Raw genomic sequence first — 22,744 nt, forward strand, 5'->3', positions numbered from 1 at the left:
TATTTGTAGTTTTTCATTTTTTATTATTCGTTTTTTCCATGTTTCAACAGACGTAGACTAACAAATAAGCCGGGATTCTTCTCCTAAATGTTCCCTCAATGTCCACACCCCACAATAAATAGATCCCACTAGAGATATTACTCGAAATTGTTACATAAATAAACATTTGGAACATTTATTTAGTCATAAAATACAATATCTTACGATGTACTGATCTTCTACCATCCTTCTTCTTTTCTTTATCCTTAGCTTTTCCCTTTTCAGGAATCGCTGTTCCTTACTCTTCTTCACCACTCATTTCTGTACATCACGTCTTCTTCAAACTCTGCCTGGGGTAGGGTGAGGAACGGGTGAACTGAGTAGCTCGGAAATCACCTTACTGCAGCCGGTCCCAAGCCCGGGTAAAAATGAAGGGTTGAGTGGAGGGTTAACTACCCACCCTCGAAAAAAGAAGCTAGATATGAAAACTGCAACTTTGCCTCGGAACCGGACGGATAAACACAAAAAACGACCAATGCATTGTAAAAGGACTATGAATATCGGAACTTGGAACGTCCAGAGTTGGTACAGACCTGGAGCTGCCACAAATGCTGTGGAACAACTGGAAAACATAGAAATGGATATAACAGCAGTCCAAGAAATAAGATGGCCAGACGATGGAAATATAAAAATAAGTAAATCCACCATCTTCTTTAGCGGTAACAAAAACGGAAGACATGAATTTGGAACGGGCTTTGTGATTAGAGACAGCCTGGTACAGAATATACTAAATTTCAAACCTATAAACGAAAGGATATGCTATATCAGAATGAAGTGAGAACGATACAACATTTCGATCATCTCAGCTCATGCGCCAACGGAAGAGAAGGATGAAGATATCAAGGATGACTTCTACGACGCCCTAGAAAGAGTGATAGATACGATGCCCAAACAAGATATGCGCATACTCTGCGGAGATTTTAATGCTAAAATAGGCAAAGAGCCTAGCCGACACCCCACAATCGGTAAACACAGCCTTCACAATATATCCAACGACAATGGCTTAAGAAGGAGTCGCGGAAGAAGACGCATCTCCTGGTTAAACAATTTGAGAGCTTGGTTTAATTGCACTTCTGCTGATCTCTTTAGAGCAGCGGTATCGAAAGTGCGAATTGCCGTGATGGTTGCCAACCTTCTTAGAGGAGATGGCACATGAAGAAGAAGAATGGCTTAAGACTCACAGAAACTGCAGCAGCTAATAATATGTTAATAAAGTCAACTATGTTTCCGCATAAAGATATTTATAAGCAAACCTGGATCTCAAACTACCATATTACGCGAAACCAAATTGACCACATCATTGTAGATGCCCGACATGGGAAGAAGCCTCAGAGGAATAGATGGAGACACAAATCATTACTTAGTTAGAGCAAAAGTCAAATCCAGAATATCTAGCCACAAATACAACAAAACAACAATGAACCCACAATGGAACATGGACGAAATGCAGAACACAGAGAAACATCAAAAATATATAGAACAACTTGAACAAACCTTGAACTCTGAAACAGTTTACAATGATATAGAAGAGCTGTGGGAAACGACTGCCGAAATAATAACCAAGACAGCTGACAAGATCTTTGGAAGGAGTATGCAGAAGAGGGCAAAAACATGGTATGACGATGAATGTCGGAAACAGCTGGAAAAAAGACAAACAGTAAGAAAGACATGGATACAACTACAAACAGACAAAAGTAAAAAGGAATACGACGACTGCCGAAAAGAAACAAGAAAAATGATACGCACAAAGAAAAGAAACTATGAACAACAAAAATATGAAGCTATGTAGAGAGACCAACCCAAACCAGGCTCCAGAGAATTCTATAAAGCAATCTCCACTGAGAAAAGAGGACATAGCCAATTCTATCCAAACATTGAGAGACAATCAAGGTCATATGATAATCGACGATAAAGAACTAACAGAAGAATGGAAAGGGTATTTCAGGGACCTTCTAAACATCATACAGGAAGAACAGCACAAAGAAGAGATCTATAAAACAGCAAATATGCCCGTCGAAAATCCCTCTTTTGAAGAAACCCGAAAAGCCTTAAATAAGCTAAAAAATCACAAAGTTCCGGGTACGGACGAGATACCAGCAGAATTTCTGAAATATGGTGGAGAAACACTACATCGCCAAATCCACCAATTAATAACACAGATATGGTTAGAAGAAAGGATACCAGCAAGATGGAAGGAAAACATCATAGTGCCCATCCACAAAAAAAGGAGGCAAAACAAAATGCGCGAATTACAGAGGAATTTCACTCTGAAACACGGCATATAAAATCCTCTCAAACATCATTCTTAGAAGACTAACCCCTTATGCTGAAAATGTCCTAGGAGAATATCAAGCCGGTTTTAGGTTAGGGCAAACAGATCCACAATAGATCAACTATTCACGCTGAGGCAGCTTCTAGAAAAGGGATGGAAGTATAACAGACACACAATCTCTTCATAGACTTTCGACAGGCATATGACAGCGTAGAAAGAAGCCAAGTATGGAATGCCATGGCGGAGTTCTCAATACCAAAGAAACTCATTCGGATGACTAAAGTCTGTATGGAGGGTGAAATATCAGAAGTACGTGTAAATAATAAACTGTCTGACAGCTTCGAAATCAACAGTGGACTCAAACAGGGTGATGCGTTATCTCCACTACTTTTTAACCTAGTATTAGAGAATGCCATGAGATCGGCCGAAATAAAAACAGAACTGCTATCGGTTCAAGGTCCCAAGCTATTACTAACATACACAGATGACATTGATCTCGTTGGAGACTCCATCCTATCCACAAAAGCCATTTTCAACAAGGGGGAAGGAGCAACAAGCGAAGTAGGGCTGAGGATTAATGAAGAGAAGACGAAATATATGCTTATAAATAGAACAATACGAAGAGACAGGATAGGACAAAATGTGACTGTCAACACCTTCAATTTCGAAAGAGTACAACGTTTTAAGTATCTGGGGGCCGTAATCACAGCTGACAACGATGTTACTGAAGAAATAAAACACAGAATCCAATCAGTAAATCGCTGTCTATTCGCACTGGATAAGCTTATAAAATCAAAAAATCTTACAAGAAGTTCCAAGATCAAAATCTATAAATCCATCGTCAGACTTGTACTAACATATGGTTGCAAAACGTGGACCATGACCAAATCAAACGAAGAAAAGCTCAGATGTTTTGAACGAAAAATACTTAGAAACATTTTAGGACCTCACCACGACATTAACACAAACCAGTATAGGATCAGAACCAAATTCGAATTAAAAGAACTCTACAATGACACCGATATTGTCCAAGAAATTAAATCACAGCGACTAAGATGGGCAGGCCACGTGCACAGACTTCATAACGAGAGACTTGTAAGACTGGTATGGGAGGAGATTCCTACAGGCAAAAGACCACTCGGACGTCCCAGAATGCGATGGAGACATAACATCTAAGCAGATCTCCGAAAAATGAACATCCCATTTGACCCTAGGTTGATGGAAGACCGAACAAATTGGAAGAAAGTTGTACAGTCAGCCAGGACCCACCCAGGATTGTAGCGCTACTTGATGATGATGATGACGTCTTCTTCACCAAAACTTTTCTCTCTCAAGTCTACTGCCACACAGTCCTTATCTTCTCCTAAGTTTTTCTCTACCTTTCTTTCCGTTAACTTCTATCAGGCAACCAAGTGACGTCATATAACGTTGAGGAAACGTCAGTTTTTGGTTGAATATAACACGTGTTTTTAAATTTCGTCATATAGACGTCTTTTGTAGGTGATTTTAAATACGTAAGATTAATGACGTTAAAATTACGTTTAAAAAACGTTTTAATTTCAGACAGCGTAAGTCTGACGTCACAAAATTGGGAGGAGCTTGCTTGTTTGTATTGACTCAAAACAATTTCGTTTAGGTATTTTCCAACAATTTCGCTAAATGTTCATAACTCATAAGAAATTTCTTATTTATTGTTTATGCGGTTTGTGTCTTGTGTGATAAAATACGACTTCATTTAGATATTTAGTTGAAGAAACGTGTTAATTAAGAGATGTTTATGCGTTTTTGCTCAGTGAGTTAGTTTAATGCAGTAATTCTTCTTGACAACTATTTGAGGTTATGTTTATTTGTTTTTAATTAAGGATATGCTGGATAATTTGTTAATAAATTATTTATTAGTTTCATATATATGTTGTTTCAGTTTTGACACAGTAAGTAGGTATATATAACTAGTGAAAATTCTATAATGTGAGGGCTGGTGCTGGTACAATCATGCAGAATCAATGTTGGAATGTTGCTTCTAGAGCACAAGCGATCTTAAACAAGGGGTAGTATATCTTCGACACATGGGAAGTAGGCCTATAGGTTTCATGTTACCTATTTTTTATACTATTTTGAAACATCTGAAAGAGGTCACTTTTTGAAAGTATTAAAGACGTGATTTTACCGACGTATAAAGGTCGTCATCTTTTTGACGTTGAAAAATCGTCACGATCACGACGTGAAAAAAACGTAGATACGATTACGTTTTAAAATCGTCACCATTATGACGTCAAATCGATGAGACAAATACACGTGATTTTCAACGTCAGTACTACGTCACAGAAACACGTCAATTGGTCATTTTTATGACGTGTTATCTACGTTATAAAAACGTCGTTTGGTTGCTTGGATCCTTCGTACCACATAGTTATTTCTACGTATGTTGCAGTCATTTTTATCACTATTTACAGGCCACACTTCACCGCCGTACACCAACCCAGGCTTCAGACACTCTTGTATATCTTTCCTTTCCATCCATCCCCAATGTTTTTATCATGGAGTACCTATCAGAATTTTCACGACCAGCACTGCCAACAGGTGCTATTTTGGGCTCAATCTCGTTATTACATTCTCAACTTTATCGAGAACTACGAAGGTAAAACTCACAAAACAATAATACGCCCAGTCCTAACATATGATTCAGAGACCTGCACTCTAACAAAAAGTAAGGAAAATATCTTGTCCGTTGCGAACGTTGGCAATTAACATGACTATTCTGACTTTGTTAACGGCAGATGACAATCCGAACCATTGCCGCATGTTTTGAAGCCACGAGTGTCTCCTCTTCCCCGGACCCCTTCTGCTGTCTATTTTCTTTTCTTTACAATTATTCCTACCTTTCTCTCTCCTTACCTATCCGGCGTAGTACTTACCTCCTCGTTGGTCACGTGCTCGGTCCAGGATACACGTAATATACGTCGGTAAGCCCAGGGCCCCCGCTACCACATGTGCAAAGTGTGCTATGCACACGGGCGCCATCCTTGAGGGGCGCCAAAACCCAGGGTCAAAAATTGAAAAAAAAATTGATTTTAAAACAAAAGTTGAGAAATTAAATAGGATCAGGTATAAATACACACGGAACATATTTAAATTAAGTCACAGCGATCATTTAAAACGTTGTTCTGTTCTTGAAGAATGACTGACAGATCAGGATAATAAGGATATACAGGGTGTCCAGAAACTCTACCGACAAACGAAGACAGGAGATTCTTCAGATAATTTTAAGACAATTTAGCTCAATTCGCCTAGTCCGAAAATGCTTCCTAAAGGAGCTAGGGCTCTTTGAAGATGGCTTCTTGTAATTAGTTTTTCTTAAATACCTCCAGAACGCTTCAATTTAGAAAAACGAAAATCGGTACGTATATTTATCTTCCAGAGATAAATCGACTCCATCCATTGCCAATTTCTAGTACCGATGATAGGCGTCCGTTTTGGGTAGGGCGACGGATATTTTATCACATAACTTTTTTATCTTTAACTTTTTAGCATTTTTGACACTGGATTATTAAATTGTGAGATATTCTAGTACTAAAAGTTACTCTTGGTTTAAGTCCGTAGGACACGGTTTTCTAGAAAAGTCGAATTGAAAATTTTTCGTTTTTTGAATTTGAATAAAAATTGAAAAAGATTTAAAAAAAAACGGTGTATTTTATCAACTTAAAGCAAGAGTATCTTTTAGTACTAGAATACCTCATAACTTAATAATCTAGAGTCAAAAATGCTTAAAAATGAAAGACAAAAATGTTATGCGATAAAATAACCGTTGACCTACCCAAAACGGACGCATATGACCCGTACTAGAAATTCGCAGTTAATGAAATCGATTCATCTCTGAAATATAAATAAACGTACCAGTTTTCAGATTTCTAAATAGTGTTTTTTTTAATTTTTTTTGGAAATTCAAAAAAAGAAAAATTTTCAAATCGATTTTTCTAGAAAACGGTGTATCCTATCGACCTAAAACAAGAGTACCTTTTAGTTGTAGAATATCTCACAATTTTATAATCCAGAGTCAAAAATTCTTAAAAATTAAAGATAAAAAAGTTATGCGATAAAATAATTGTTGCCCTACCCAAAACGGACGCCTATGACCGGTACTAGAAATTCGCAATGCACGTAGTCGATTTATCTGTGGAAGATAAATATGTGTACCAATTTTCGTTTTCCTCAATAGAAGCGTTCTGGAGTTATTTAAGAAAAACTACTTACAAGACGCCATATTCAAAGAGCTCTAGCTCCTTTAGGAAGCATTTTCGGACTAGATGAATTGGGTTAAAATATCTTAAAATTATCTGAGGAATCTCCTGTCTTCGTTTGTCGGTAGAGTTTCTGGACACCCTGTAGAGTCAAATCATTATTTGTTTAATGAAATTAAGGCGTTAAAGTTATTTTCATTACTTTGACAACAATTTAATCTCCACCCTTTCAAACGTAAGCCGTGAGCATTTCACTGAGAATTCTTTTGACATTGCCTATATCTGTAGCTTTTGGCGAGCCTGGATCTTTTTCTGGAAGTTAAAAATCATTTAAGGGCAATGCTTCAAGAAAGATTGCCTGGGCTAGCAAAATTATCAATTGAACAAGAAATTTTTAATAATATAAATTTTATTGATGTAATTAATGGATTTGCAACAGCAAAGTCTCGGAAAATATCGCTATTACAAAAGCTATTTTTTATTTTTCTATTGTACCCATACACAGTAAAGGAACGGCGATACCGTCTAATTTTCCTGGTCACCAAAGAATTGCATGCAAATTTGGATTTAGGTTCTACTTCCCTTCACTTAAACTGAAGGGGAGTGAAAGATATCCCTTCTCAGGGGTGAAAAAATATAGTTCTAAAATAAGTCCGGAAATGGATCAACTGACTTATTATAAGCAACTTTTGTTCTCTATAGTTTTGCAACTAAATCAATACTTTTCCAGTTATTTGCGAGTGAAAATATTTATTTTTCTATAAATAAACCACGTTTTTAGACGGATTTTCCCAAATAACTCAAAAACTAATTATTTTATTGAAAAAAATATTGTTATCAAAAATGTAGCGTATAAAAAAACAAAAAATTGTAAATTCATGAAGTCTATAGACCTAGTAAAAGCAAAATTGAAGCTCCTGAAAAATACATTCTTATTCGTCAAATTCCAAATCTAATATGTCAACGTGAAATAACCAAAAAATGAAGCACTTTTCGGGGAAAACTCATTAAAACTTATTATGACTTCTAAAGATCAGTTTTTTGCCTTATTTCAAGAACCTACCTGAAATACCTACCTACCTTGCACACAGGCGCCAGTAGCCCTTACGGGGGCCCTGGGTAAGCCCATATTTCGAAGGCCTCTATTTGTTTCATTAATGCTGCGGTCATTGTCGTACCTACTCCATTCCATATAACAAAACCAGAAATACATAAGATTTGAGAAGTCGGATTTTGAGAGGTAGGGTGAGGCAATTAGAGGTAAAAATTTTCCTCATGCGAATGAAAACATATTAGGATGACTCTGGATGACTCGAAAGAAAAGTACTCAGGCGAATCTATGAAGCGATGAAAGACAATGGAGTGTGGAGAAGGCGATACGACTTCGAACTTTATGGAATATGCCAGGAATCAGATATCGTAAAATACATTAAGGTGAGACGTCTGAGGTGGGTAGAGCATGTAATGCGGATGTATCATTAGTAGATAATATCAATTAAATCATCAATCAAGCAGATAAATCATGAGCCAAATAAGAAAGAGGAAACAAAAAGATATACAAGGAAGCACAGAATAATGCAAAAGGTATGTCAAGGTTATCACGGGAAAAGTTTATTAGTTACATTGAAAATGATTTACTGTAAGTCAAACTTTTGCTTGCAAAATGATATTGCCGTCATTAAAATATTCTTTTATTGGGTTATGGTTTTTTAAAATCTTTAGTTAGCCGATGATAGGTGGAAATGTGCTCGAATAGACTCATGGTACACTACACTCATTAAAAACATTTATGCGAACAGGCCACATTCCACATCAAAATCAATGAAGACGAAAAAACCGAAAAAATACGCCTTGGTAAAGGTATTAGACAAGGTGGTACTATTTCACCAAAACTTTGGCATTGGAAAATGTATTCAAACACCTCGACTGGGACGAAAACGGTCTAAACATTGATGGTGTACGTTTGAGTCATTTGAGGTTTGCGGACGACATAGTATTATTCAGTACAGATATCAAGGAACTGGAGCAAATGATGAAGGAATTAAAGCAGCAGTCAAATAAAATAGGTCTCAAAATGAATCTTCAGAAAACAAAAATAATGAGTAATGTACAAACTAATCTTGTTATTGACAACGTCAGTCTTGAAAATGTAGACCACTATATATATCTTGGACATATCATTAAAATCGACAAAGAAAACCAAATAGCCGAAATAAAAAGACGCATACAATTGTCTTGGGCAGCTTTCGGCAAGTTAAGCTTTATCTTGAAGAATAAAGATATACCAATGTCACAGTATAAAGAGGGACAGTAGAACCACTCTCCGAAAAATTGGAAGTAAAATCTGTAGTTGCGCATGGCGACCGCGCAATTTTCTTAGTCGCTTTTGCCCCACTCTCGCATTGCTAGTCGCATAGAAACGTCCCGCATCCACCACTGGTGAATTATCAATTGCGTACTGCCGGTATTACTTCTTGAGATCAAAGTGCCGACAGAGAAGTGGTTTTACTGTCCCTCTTTATACTGTGCCAATGTGTCTAAAACGTAAAGTTTACGACAAATGTATCTTGCCTGTAACTACATATGGACTGGAGACCATGGTCTTTACAAGGAAAACCTTAGAGCAGCTTAGTATAACCCAAAGAGCGATGTAGAGGGCCATGCTAGGGATTATTTTGAGAGACAGAATTCGAAATATCGACATTCGTGAAGGAACAAAGATTACTGATGTCACAGAACGTATAGCAAGGCTCAAGTAGAAATGGGTCGGACATGTTGCCCGAGATAATCCCTAAAAATTGACACAGAGACTAACAAACTGGAGACCAAGAGAGAACAGGCGAGAAGTAGGCAGACCGCATAAGAGGTAGGCAGATGATATCAAATAAGTCGCGGGCAAGCAGTGGATGAGAATTGCCAAGAGTAGAAATCGATGGAAGCAAATGGAAGAGGCCTATGTCCAGCAGTGGACGAACACAGGCTGAAGAAGAGGGCGGAAATGGTAAGGTTAAAATATTTAACAATGTTGCTCGGTTATTAACTGTTTAATATGTAAAATATTGCTTTTACGTTTTAAGACATGAGTCAATTAAAATCAGGAAAAGTATCAATATATGTTAAAATTCTAGCAGTTTCTTCGTTAAATGATTCTTCGCGTTTTTTCCTATTTAACAAAATGAGAGTTGGAGCTACTGTAGTTGTAGTGGTTGTAGACATCATGTATTTTGTTTTTAATGCTTGTACCAGTTTCTAAAACAAAGACTTAGGTAAGTATAAAATATTGTAAGATTACTGTTGAGGATTTAGCACATTTCGATAATTTAAAGTAATATCAGTGCACAGGGAATAACCACAAGGCATTATTAAACATTAAAAAACTCAAAAAAATGTGTTGAATATCTTTAGACACATTCCAATCAAAAAACAACATTCGAGACCTAGACATAGCAGGAGCGTAAATCTACGGCAAATCTGACAATGACAGTCTCAAGTTTTAATTCCCTAATTACTTAAAGTAAGTAAAATATATGTTTAAAAACAAAAAATGTAGATCTTTGAAACACACTCAGTGATCAAAAGATCCAAGGTTAATGGTTTAACGACCACTCGTACGAAATCAAACAGGTGAAATAGAGAATGTGGAAAAATCCTGCCCCCCTACAACTCTCAACGACAATATCAAGTAGTGTTTGCAGATCTTCTTGCGTAGAAGCTAGGAGTACTGTATCGTCCGCATATCGCAAATTATTGATGACTTCACCGTTCACAAGTATTCCTTCTTGTTTTTTAGAAAGTGTATTTCTGAAAATTCTTTCGAAGTAAACGTTGAAAAGCAGGGATGACAAGAGGCATCCCTGCCGTACTCCTCTTTTAATATTAAGAGCCTGTGATTCCACACCATCTACTAAAACTGATGTTGTTTGATTCCAATATAAATTTGCAATTATTCGAACATCTCTGCCGTCCAATTAGAACATTGGCTTGGACGGCAGAGATGTATGGCAGAGATGATTACTTCTTAGTAAGAATAAATTTTGTAGTAAGAAGAAGGGGAAAATAAGAACAAGTTTAGACATCAAGAAAAAGCATTTTGAAACATGAGATCATCAAAGAAAAGGATGAACACTTTTTAGCCTTCTATCGTTCATTTTTGGACATAGACCCCTACCAACTACTTTCATCGGTATCTATCCTGAGCAACATACTTCCAATTTGTTCTGGTTATTCTGTTTAAGTCATCTAGCAATCTCATCTGTGATCTTTCTCTTGGGCGTCTGCCTTTGTAAGATCTCCAATGTTGTATTGTGGCTTTCCAGAGTTATAAAATGTAAGTATTTTACCGTAAAATATGTTCTGAAGACTCTGAAAAGAAGAAACCTAGGTCAGCCGAGGGTGGTGGCCCCCGAATCGAATTAATTCTAATATCTGTCTTTTTTTATTTTATTTTACTCATATTTGAGTACTAAGGATGCAGAATTCTGTTGGAATTTTATTTAGATAAGCTGGCAGGTGATGAATGTATATTGTAGATTCTCCCATTGTCCGCTATTTATCGGCCGGTATACTTTATAAATTTTAAAAAGCTCAGGCTTAAAAATGGTCACCCAGGAGTCTGCATTCCGATAGAGAATTTTCACTTTCTCTACAAAAATTAAATGTATGGACTGATATTTTTGATGATCGTCTCCGTCTGGTGGGACAATGTTTTCACCTGCCCATCTGACTGGCGAAATGTATTTACAATTACTGGGAGATATATTATATTATTGAAAATTATTAATACTCTGGGCTAATTAGCGAAATACAAGGAAACGTTATTTACCAGCAATTTTATTGCTGGAATCGAATCTTATGATTGTATATATTAATAATATAGGTATGCAAAGTCCGCAGATAATGTGCTACTTTTTTTATAAACAAAATCGCGCCCGAAAATCGTGTTTTTTTTTCAATTTTTGCTCTATAACTCCAAAGATTTTAACTTTACACCAAAAACACTCAAATAAAAATTCACCGTAATTAAATTCTGCATAGAGAGGTGTTTTTCCCGATTTACTTCGACGAAAATTTTCCCCGGAAATTGCGGGGTTTTCCAACAAAATCTTTAATTTTCAACTAAAATTTTAGATAAGTAATTGTTTATCAATAATTAAATAACTTGGTAATATAAAAGCTCTTTTCGTATAGATAACAATTCCAGAAGCCGATGGAAATTGAATCAACAGTTTAGCAACAATTAAATTGTTAATTAAAAATTTACGGTCGCTATAAAAACTACAATAATTATGATACATAAGAATAACTATGATTTTTCTATAAAAAGAAACTGTACCTATCTAATGTACGTTACAGAATTGAAATTGGACTATTAAAGCGGCCTCAGGAATATTTTAAATTTATAAACAATTTTTTGGCATACAAACATTTAAAATATCTCGGGAAATATTAAATTAAGTTAAATCATGAAAACGGTATTGGAAAAAAAGCGGCAGGACGCTTCTTTAGAAAAAACGTTTAATTGTGATAAGTGGTTAATGAAATACAACCGGTCAAAATTGACCGGCATTTACGGTAAAGATATAAACAATAGGATCATAATTTTCGAACCATCACCTTTTTAGTTTTGGCCTCTTTCTCCACACCAATTTTCATATCTTTGAAATACTCATACCATATATTATTATCATAAAAACTATTAGGTCTGGATCCCGCGTATGAAAAAAAAGTTGATTAATAGCAAGCTGAAAATTTGTTAATAGCTAAGGGTGTCTAGTCGGAGAAACTTTGATATATGGGAACACTGAAACAGGGGCAGTTTTAATTGTGGAACAGGTTAAAAATTTGGAACGGTCACACCACGAAAACGGCACATTTATTTTGTCCGACAGAACAGACTTAAACTCTCCGAACAGAGATTAAACTCTCATGCAAAAATCAGACTGCTATTTATCACCTGTCATAATTCCTGTCATTTGACATATTCTACATGTTCCACTCATTAAAACGCCCATTTGCAGGGCCCCCGTTACCATATGTGCAAAGTGTGCAATTCACACGGGCGCCATCGTTTAGGGGCGCCAAAACCCAGGGTCAAAAATTGAAAAAAAATTGCAAAAAAAAATTAAGTTTAAAACAAAAGTTAAGAAATCAAATAGAATTAGGTATAAATACACACGAAACATATTTAAATTAAGTGACAGCGATCTTTTAAAACGTTGTTTTGTTCTTCAAGAACGACTGACAGAGCAGGATAATAAGGATATATACTTCAATCATTTGTTTTGAAATAGGGGTTTTTCAACGCTTCTCATTTGTTTCGAGCTTGTGTCGTATGTTGTATACTAATATTATACACGGATTACACGACATATGACAGAAGCTTGAAACAAATGAAAAGCGTTGAAAACTACTAAGCGTTAAAGTTATTTTCATTACTTAATTATACTGACCACCTAAAAATTTTACAATATATAATATTGTATATAGTATTTGCAGACAATTTAATCTCCAGCCTTTCAAACGTATGCATTTCACTAAGAATTCTTTTGACATTGCTTGTATCTGTATGCTTCAAGATCAATGCTTCAAGAAATATTGCCTGGGCTAGCAATATTAACAATTGAACAAGAAATTTTTGATGGTATAAATTTTAGCGATGTAATTAATGAATTTTCAACAGCAAAGTGTCGGAAAATATCGCTACTACAATAATTAATATTAATAGCTATTTTTTATTGTTCTATATAGTAATAAATTATTATAATATAATATATTACTATATAGGTATTTATAATATTATAATATATAATAGCCCAGTATATGAACGTGGAATACGGCGATACCGTGTAATTTTCAGGGTCACCACCGAATTGCATGAAAATTTGGATTTAGGTTGTACTTCCCTTCACTTCAAAGTTGTACTTGTGTCGTGGGCGTGGGTTGCCTTTGCTTGAGGGAAAAAGTTTCCCCTTCCCGGGGCTTAAAAAATATAGGTTTAAAATAAGCCCGGAAATGGATAAATTGACTAATTTTAAGTAACTTTTGCTCTATAGAGTTTTGTAACTACATCAATATTTTTCAAGTTATTTGCAAGTAAAAATGTTTATTTTGCAACAAAAAAAGCACGTTTTTAGACCGTTTTTCGCAAATAACTCAAAAACTAAGTATTTTATCGAAAAACATGTAGCTCATAGAAAAAACGAAGAAAATGGTATATTCATGAAGTCTATGGACCTAGTAAAACCAAAATTTAAGCTCATGAAAAATACGGTCTTATTCGTCAAATTCCAAATCGAATATTTCTAGGTAAAATATCCTAAAAATGAAGCACTTTTCGAGGAAAACTCATTAAAACTTATTATGAGTTCTAAAGTTCAGTTTGTTGTCTTATTTCAAGCTCCTACCAAGATACCTACCTACCTTCAAAGAAATAAATAAATAAACATGAACCAAAATGCCTTAAGGGGTGCCAAAATCCTTTTTGCACACAGGCGCCAGTAGCCCTTACGGGGGCTCTGCCCATTTGGTGATAAATAGCAGTCTGATTTTTGCATGAGAGTTTAATATTTGTTCGAAGAATTTAAGTCTGTTCTGTCGGACAAAATACAAGTGCCGTTTTCGTGGTCTGGCCGTTCCAAATTTTTAACCTGTTCCACAATTAAAACTTCCCCTGTTCCAGTGTTCCCATATATCAAAGTTTGTCCGACTAGACACCCTTAAGCTATTAACAAATTTTCAGCTTACTATTAATCAACTTTTTTTTCATACGCGGGATCCAGACCTATATCGATATTACGAGTGAAAATTGCCAAAAATAGCAAAATTTCAATCAAAAATTAGGTTAAAGAAAATGTAATCTCAAAGTTCAAAATCGGTATACGATAAAAACATGCATTTTCTCGGCTTCCCATGGAGCAATTTTCTTCATTTTTTTTGTTCCCAAGTAACTCGAGTAGGGCCATCTAAGTAACGAATTATTAAATGTCAAACTTGCTTTTGTTTTGTTATAATAGATTAATTTATTTATAAGAAAAGAAAACTACATATTTTTTCCAGTTGTAGCCATTTTTAGGTAAACTTACTACATGTGTACCTTTTACCGTTAAAAACACAAATATTCTCATTTCAAAGCTGTAAAATTATTTAAAAAATCTTTATTTAAACAAATTAAAATTTTTTGTTATAATCAATAAATTAATTTATTACAAGAAAATAAAAGCAAGTTTGACATTTAATAATGCGTTAGTTATATGGCTCTACTCGAGTTACTTGGGAACAAAAAAAGAATGAAGAGAATTGCTCCATGGGAAGCCGAGAAAATGCATTTTTTTATCGTATACCGATTTTGAACTTTGAGATTACATTTTCTTTAACCTAATTTTTTATTGAAATTTTGCTATTTTTGGCAATTTTCACTCGTAATATCGATAGTTTTTATGATAATAATATATGTTATGAGTATTTCAAGGATATGGAAATTGGTGTGGAGAAAGAGGCCAAAACTAAAAAGGTGATGGTTCGAAAATTATGATCCTATTGTTTATATCTTTGCCGTAAATGCCGGTCAACTTTGACCGGTTGTATCTCAGGAACCACTTATCACAATTAAACGTTTTTTCTTTTAAAAGAAGCGTTCTGCCGTTTTTTTCAATACCGTTTTTATGATTTAATTTAATTTAATATTTCCCGAGATATTTTAATTGTTTATATGCCAAAAAATTGTTTATAATTTTAAAATATTCCTGAGGCCGCTTAAATAGTCCAATTTCAATTCTATAAAGTACATTAGATAGACACAGTGTCTTTTTATACAAAAATCACAGTTATTATGTGTCATAATTATGGTGGTTATTAAAGCGACCGTAAATTTTTATTTAACAATTTAATTGTTGCTAAACTGTTAATTCAATTTCCATCGGCTTCTGGAATTTTTATCTATACGAAAAGAGCTTTTATATTACCAAGTTATTTAATTATTGATAAACAATTACTTATCTAAAATTTTGGTTGAAAATTAAAGATTTGTTGGAAAAACCCGCAATTTCCGGGGAAAATTTTCGTCGAAGTAAATCGAGAAAAACATGTCTCTATGCAGAATTTTATTACGGTGAATTTTTATTTAAGTGTTTTTGGTGTAAAGTTAAAATCTTTGGAGTTATAGAGCAAAAATTGAAAAAACACGATTTACGGACATACAACACACTATCTGCGGACTTTGCATACCTATATTATTAATATACAGGGTGTCCAGAAACTCTACCGACAAACGAATACAGGAGATTCCTCAGATAATTTTAAGACAATTTAACCCAACTCACTTTTTGAACTCACTATTTGAAGATGGCGTCTGGTAATTAGTTTTTCTTAAATATCTCCGGAACGCTTTTATTTAGAAAAACAAAAATTGGTATGCTTATTTATCTTCCAGAGATAAATCGATTCCATCCATTGCGAATTTCTAGTACCGGTCATAGGCGTCCGTTTTGGGTAGGGCAACGGTTACTTTATCGCATAACTTTTTTGTCTTTAACTTTTAAGTATTTTTGACTCTGGATTATTAAATTGTGAGGTATTCTTGTACTAAAAGCTACTCATGTTTTAAGTCGATAGGACACATCGTTTTCTAGAAAAATCGATTTGAAAATTTTTCGTTTTTTAAAATTAAAAAAAAAAACTATTTAGAAAAACGAAAACTTGCACGTTTAATTATATTCCAGAGATGAATCGATTTCATTAATTGCGAATTTCTAGTATCGGTCGTATGCGTCGGTTTTGGGTAGGTCAACCGTTATTTTATCTCATAAGCATTTTTGACACTAGATTATTAAGGTTGAGGTATTCTAGTAGTAAAAGTAGCTCTTGATTTAATTTGGTAAAATACACCGTTTTTTTTAATTTTTTTTCATTTTTTTTCATTTTTTTTCAAATTCAAGAGACGAAAAATTTTCAAATCGATTTTTCTAGAAAACAGTGTGTCCTACCGACTTAAATCAAGAGTACCTTTTAGTACTATAATACCTCACAATTTAATAATCCAAAGTGAAAAATGCTTAAAATTTAAAGACAAAAAAGTTATGCGATAAAATAATCGTTAACCTACCCAAAACGGACGCGTATGACCGGTACTATAAATTCGCAATATATGGAATCGATTTATCTCTGGAAGATAAATATGTGTACCAATTTTTTTCTAACTAGAAGCATTCTGGGGGTATTTAAGAAAAACTAATTACCAGACGCCATCTTCAAATAGCTCTAGCTCCCTTAAGAAGCATTTTCGGACCAGGTGAATTTGGTTAAATTGTCTTAAAATTAGCTAAGGAATCCCCTGTCTTCCTTTGTCGGTAAAGTTTCTGGACACCCTCTATACAATCATAAGATTCGATTCCAGCAATAAAATTGCTGGTAAATAACTTTTCCCAAAAATGGCCTATTCTCCGATAATCTGCCCAGACTATAACAATATGTAACGTTTACGATTAAAAGAACCAAGATTATATTCTGGCGTTGATTTTATAGGCTGAAAAAATACTTACAATAACCAACTTGATTAAAAACACCGCAAAAGTGAGAAAGCTAATAGTCATCAGTGCCCCTTCGTTGGAAGGAAATTCCATTTCGTGGTCATCTTTATATCCCCTGGCTTGTCGATCAGTCTGCGGTCTATTATTCCGCGGTTTCCATAATTTTGTAATTTGGTAGTCTAAAAATATCAACAAGAAACACAATCATTATTTGAATTAAATGTTTTACCAACTGAAAATAAATAAATCTAATGAAAGACAGTTAATATAGTCGAACCCGCTTATTACAGTACCGGTTATAGGAATATCCCGGTTTATGGAATATAAATTCGATGTCCCGAAACGTTTCCATTTACCCTTTAATAAATTTATCCGTTTATTGGAATATTGTTTAGTAAACTAATACCGCATAATAGAATAATTTTTTCAGGTCAACGAATAAATTTTTACTTACAATTTCCTAAAAATTTAAAATTTGCTTGGTATAATGGTTTGTCGATAAGAGCTTCGAAAGCCTGCTGCTTTGTATATTATTGCGGTTTGTCAGGAACCTAATAAACACTTTATTACTGTGTTATGAGTAAACGCTCCTTTCCCACAGAAAATTTAATCGTTCGCCGACAAGGTCATAAACTAATTTCAGTTGTCTACAAATTTCTATAGGGACATATTGTCACCCACTTGGCTGTTTTTAGAAACAGCATTTTTCTATAAGATTATTTATTACCAATAGTTGACCGTTTGTTCGAAAGTCTTTTCTAAAACTCAATTCCAATTTATTTTCTAATCGTTTCGTAATTATTTTAGTAAATAGATCATAAATTTTTATTGACATAAAAAGACCTAAAACCATATTATGCATATACATATTGACGTAGTATGTACTGTTATAACGTATTATTTCAGCTTGCCACCAATGATCGGTTATTAGAATATCCCGGTTATAAGAATATTTTTGCTTGGCACGAAGGCTATTCCAATAAGCGGGTTCGACTGTATTTCATTCTGTTTCATTCTTTTGAGATCTTCAGAGAGGCCTATGGTCTGCCCTGAATCAAATAGAAAACGAACTGTTTTACTAAGCAAAACTAGAGACAATAATTTGCTTTTATACTGTGTGGTCTAATCTAATAAAAACAACTAGAAGTTTTAGATCTGAAAATGTAAAGACTTCTACTTTAAAACCAAGTTCTGGTGACAACAAAAATTCGTGCCTTGTAAAATTTGCAACTTAAACGAACTTTACGAACGAATAAAAGCAGACTAGGGGGAATCTAAGATTGCATTTCACAGCCCGTCTATTTATCTAGGTAAAATTCCATCGAATCTTGCTTCCTTGTACTCAGACAGGAGTAAAACTAATAGAAAATGAAAGACAGCTAAAATTTCATTGTTTCACAGGCGACCATCATCCTCTTACGTACGTTTCACTCTTTTTAATTCTTCAGAAAGGCCTATGGTCTGCTCTGAATTAAAAAGAAAACTGTCTTACTAACAAAATTATAAACAATAATTTGCTTTTAGACGCTGCGTAGCGACTTCTAATTATTAAAACATTTATTTATAAGTTTTATAGTCCATTAAAATGTTAAATATTTTCGGCCATACCTTGCATTTGTTAGAGGAGTCAATTTTATTTTTTTAATGTGTAGGGGGGATCAGTAGAAGCTTAAGTTCAAGTTTTTGGGGTCGCCACCCTTGTCCCCCGGCCGCCATATTGGGAAACGGGTGGAAAGGGGTTTCGCACTATATCTCATAAACTACCAACCCTACGAAAAATCTAATAAAACATAAAATGTAGCAAATTAAATTTTCTACAATTTTGTTTCTTTTTTATCGTCAAGGGACCAACAAAGAAGATATAAACAAAAATAAGTAAAACTTTTTTAACAAGTTTCCTTTTGGAGGTTATAACTTTTTTTCAGTTTATTTTACAATAAAATAACATTTTAGCAATTTTGTAGAGGGTTTTTCAGTAAACAATTTCCACTATAAAGGTGTCTAATTCTATTTATTTATCTAGGTTTTAGAGCGCTCCAAACTTGACCAGATTCTCGAATGCTCATAAGGATACAACAACAACAAAATGTTAGGCTTACTTTTTTATCTATATCTATGTTTTTTTATTTATACAATGTATTATGATTTTAACATTCCTATGCTATTATTAATCTATTTTTGACCTTTCTCCCCACTATAAAACTCAAAACCATAAGCATAAATAGAAAAGGCTCAAGAAGTTGTTTGAGGACAAATTCGCTGGTACAGAAGAAGAATGACGCAACCGCAAAATGCAAAATTCTTCAAAAAAACGATTTTTAAATATTTAAAATAGGGATTAAATAAAGAGTAATCGTCCAGGAGCATCGGTATAGCGTTTGTTTTTTGACAACGATGGCTTTTATTTTCATCGATATTGGTTCGAATTGCATTATCTTAATTTAATCGCCCCATTTTCAACCCTATCTACAGTTGCGTCATTATGCATCTTCAACAAGGTCTAACATAGCGCGTATTTCAGTAACGACGCAACTATCCTATAGTGGCTCAGCACATTTCTACAGTTTGGTCTTTTTGTATCATCTTTACATAGTATTTTAGAAGTTAATTGCGCAATAAACAGGAATTGACAAAATTTGCAATTACATCAATTTTCTTCCGTACCGGACTGAATATCTGCCTTCTATTACTTTTATTATTATAATTTATCCTAGGTGGCACAGCAGTCGGTTCCCTCTACTTAACTTATCCTTACAGTTGTGCTACCTATTTGGCCACGTGCAGTCGTATTAAAAATTGTGAAAAGTATTTTGAGTTTTGAAGATAATACTATCGAGAGTCTTGTGGGTGAAATTTATATTTTTGTGATTAGATAAGTATTTTGTGTTTTTTGTAAGAGCGCATCATGTGTGGTGGTTATTTTATTTGTAAGAAACCTCTGGGAAAAATTATTTGTCAGTGGGAAAGTCGAACCATCTTTACTCACTGTTGTCGGCGAACGTTTTTCGTCTATATGGCGGAAATAAAGACGATTCTCTGGAAACCCTGAGATACAAACGATTCGCTAAAACAGTGACAAAAATGCATTTAATCTCTTCTCATTTCCTCCAACACAAGATGCAGTCCGTTTCCAGACTCCGAGTGTATCACCAGATTCAGTCATGGCTCGGTAAACATTGTAATCCAGAAAATTGGGGCTGGAAAAAGCATGGAAAATTTTGGATACCAATCCAAACTTCCAAGCCTCCAGTACCCCCGAGCTTATGAAATTCATCTTTAGCAGATGCAATGGAAACTGGAAGTGCATGTGGTTGCCGCAAAGCAGAGTTCAAATATTCAGCAGTGTGCCTCTATTATGGTGGTGAAAGTTGCAGCAACATCGTGGACATATCAACATTAATTATTGAAGAAAATTAATTGGTAGATGAATTACCGACAATGACGCCAACTCTAACTCTCATTATACCTCAAAAATTCACCTCGGATACTGATTCAGATCTTGACTTGCAGCCTGGACCATCGAAAAAAATGAAAAAAATAGTAACTACGATAGATCTTTTCAACATATAATAATAAATAATACTATTTTGTCTAGGGATTAGGTCTGTGGATTAAGCCTTTTGGTGATGCCACACAAAAAACGCGCCTCCAGACTCTACCTCATAGGTGGCCGGGAAAAAGGTCAAAAATAGCCTAATAATAGCATAATAATGTTAAAATCATAATAAATAAATAGATAGAAAAGTAAGCCAAAGGTTTTGTTTTTATTGTATTCCTATGAGAATTTGAGAATCTGGTCAAGTTTGGAGCGCTGTAAAACCAAATTAAAAATAAAATTAAACAACTTTATAGTGGAAATTATTCGTTGAAAAATTCTCTACAAAATCGGTATGATGTTATTTTATTGTAAAATGAACGAAAAAAAGTTATAAACTCCAAAAAGAAACGTCTTACAAAATTTTTCTCTTATTTTTGTTTATAACTTTTTTGTTGGTCACTTAACGATAAAAAGTAATACATATAAAATTGTAGAAAATTTAATTTTCTACATTTTATGTATAATTAAATTTTCTGTATGGTTGCTAGTTTAGGAGATACAGTGCGAAAGCCCTTTGCACCCATTTTTCCAAGATGGCGGCCGGGGGACAAGGGCGGCGACTCCAAAAACTTGAACTTAAGCTTCTACTGAATCCCCCTACACATTAAAAAAATAAAATTGACTTCTCTAAGAAATGCAACCCTAAATGTAACATTTCAATGGGCTATTAATAAAAATAAATAAATAAATAAATGTAACTTACATAAATTACTTAATAAAGTGTTCCTTAAATGTTTTAGAACACTCATTTTGCTTTCACGTGCAGTCAGTTTTAGCAAATTCTTCTGAGTCATTTGCAGAAATGTGAAAAATCCATTGTAAGGTATTTCGTTTATTGGTTCTTCGTTATATCTAATTTTATCATCACTGACATCAATGTCTGCATCGATGAAAGAACTGTTAGGGTATATATCTAAACCTTCAAAATAATTGTTGTCCTCGACAAATTCTTTTCTCTTCATCTCATGGTATGCAGGTGTTGTAGTTGGGTACGATTTTGAAAATGGAGTTCTCATTACTGCTTCCATACTTGATGGAGTAGTAGTTTTATACAATTTGTGCTCTAAAATAATTTATAATATTTTTATTAAATAATGATGGTGTAGCTAATACGCATTTAAAAGGGATGAACTACCTTTTCTGCCATGAAAAGAGTTTGTACTCCTCTGGCAGTATGACATTTTTGGTGTGTTTGTTGCTCATCAGATACTAATATGCCGAAGACAAACGCAAATATGTATATACCTTGGATGGAATAACAGAGAAACTACAAGTTAACATTACACTAAAAAAATTTATAAGATATGAAGAACTGAACAACCGAGGTAAAACATGTAATAAATCTATCTAGGTATATCCTGTTAATAACAATCAATAACAACAAATACGCGGACGACACAATGATGGTACACTTGAGTCCGCGAATCTTTACCCTTGCGTCATCATTTAAAACATACGAAATAAGTCAGAAATTTACTAAACGCAACAGCAAGTGACAGAAAGTGGGTATTACACAATTTATAAAAAAATTCAATAGCATATTTTCTTTTTGTTATTTTATTCACTTTGGCGGAACATTATACACAAGCATTCCTTGACTGAGTCAATGAAGTTAGCTTTGTACGTTGTCAAAATTAATCGTAAAATAACATAAATTTACCATAAAATTTCAAAGTCCAATATAAAATTAGTTGTGAAAACAACTGTTTGTATACTATAAAAAACTTCAAAATGCAAAAATTCAACAAAATAACAGCAAAAATTCAACAAACTAACAGCCACAAAAGTAAACAAACCAAAACGTCAGAAATTGCACTTAAAATATGTAAAATCAATCGTCTTTTCTTATACCTATCTCTTTTCAATTTACTGAGTCTAGATCGTTCATAAAAATAACATGTGCTTTTACTGAATAACAGCGTTAGCTGGTTTGTGATTTTGTCATTAGTTTCATGCATGGAAGAGAATGATGCTAGACAAAAAGTATGTGTTTTATCTCGCCAGGTATTAATGACGCACGGGTAAAGACTCGTGGACTCAACTGTACTGTACTGTTGAGTCCACGAGTCTTTAC

The 22,744-nt window shown here is 34.3% G+C and overlaps 1 protein-coding gene across 2 annotated transcripts in view; it reads right to left on the reverse strand.

Annotated features, from left to right (window-relative positions):
• Window positions 1–9,574: 9,574 nt before the first annotated feature.
• The window catches only part of LOC114329912 (zinc finger protein 883-like), a 42,624-nt gene continuing 29,454 nt past the window's right edge, over window positions 9,575–22,744 (reverse strand). For both annotated transcript variants that reach the window (XM_028279188.2, XM_028279189.2), the window contains exons 2-4: window positions 21,374–21,733; window positions 17,085–17,251; window positions 9,575–9,798 (exon numbers count right to left, since the gene is read on the reverse strand). In XM_028279188.2, coding sequence (XP_028134989.1) covers window positions 9,634–9,798; window positions 17,085–17,251; window positions 21,374–21,733 — 692 coding nt within the window. In that variant the 3' untranslated portion in view covers window positions 9,575–9,633. The remainder of the gene's footprint in view (window positions 9,799–17,084; window positions 17,252–21,373; window positions 21,734–22,744) is intronic.

The sequence above is a fragment of the Diabrotica virgifera genome, chromosome 6, assembly GCF_917563875.1.
Source record: "Diabrotica virgifera virgifera chromosome 6, PGI_DIABVI_V3a".
NCBI classification, from domain to species: Eukaryota; Metazoa; Arthropoda; class Insecta; order Coleoptera; family Chrysomelidae; genus Diabrotica; species Diabrotica virgifera.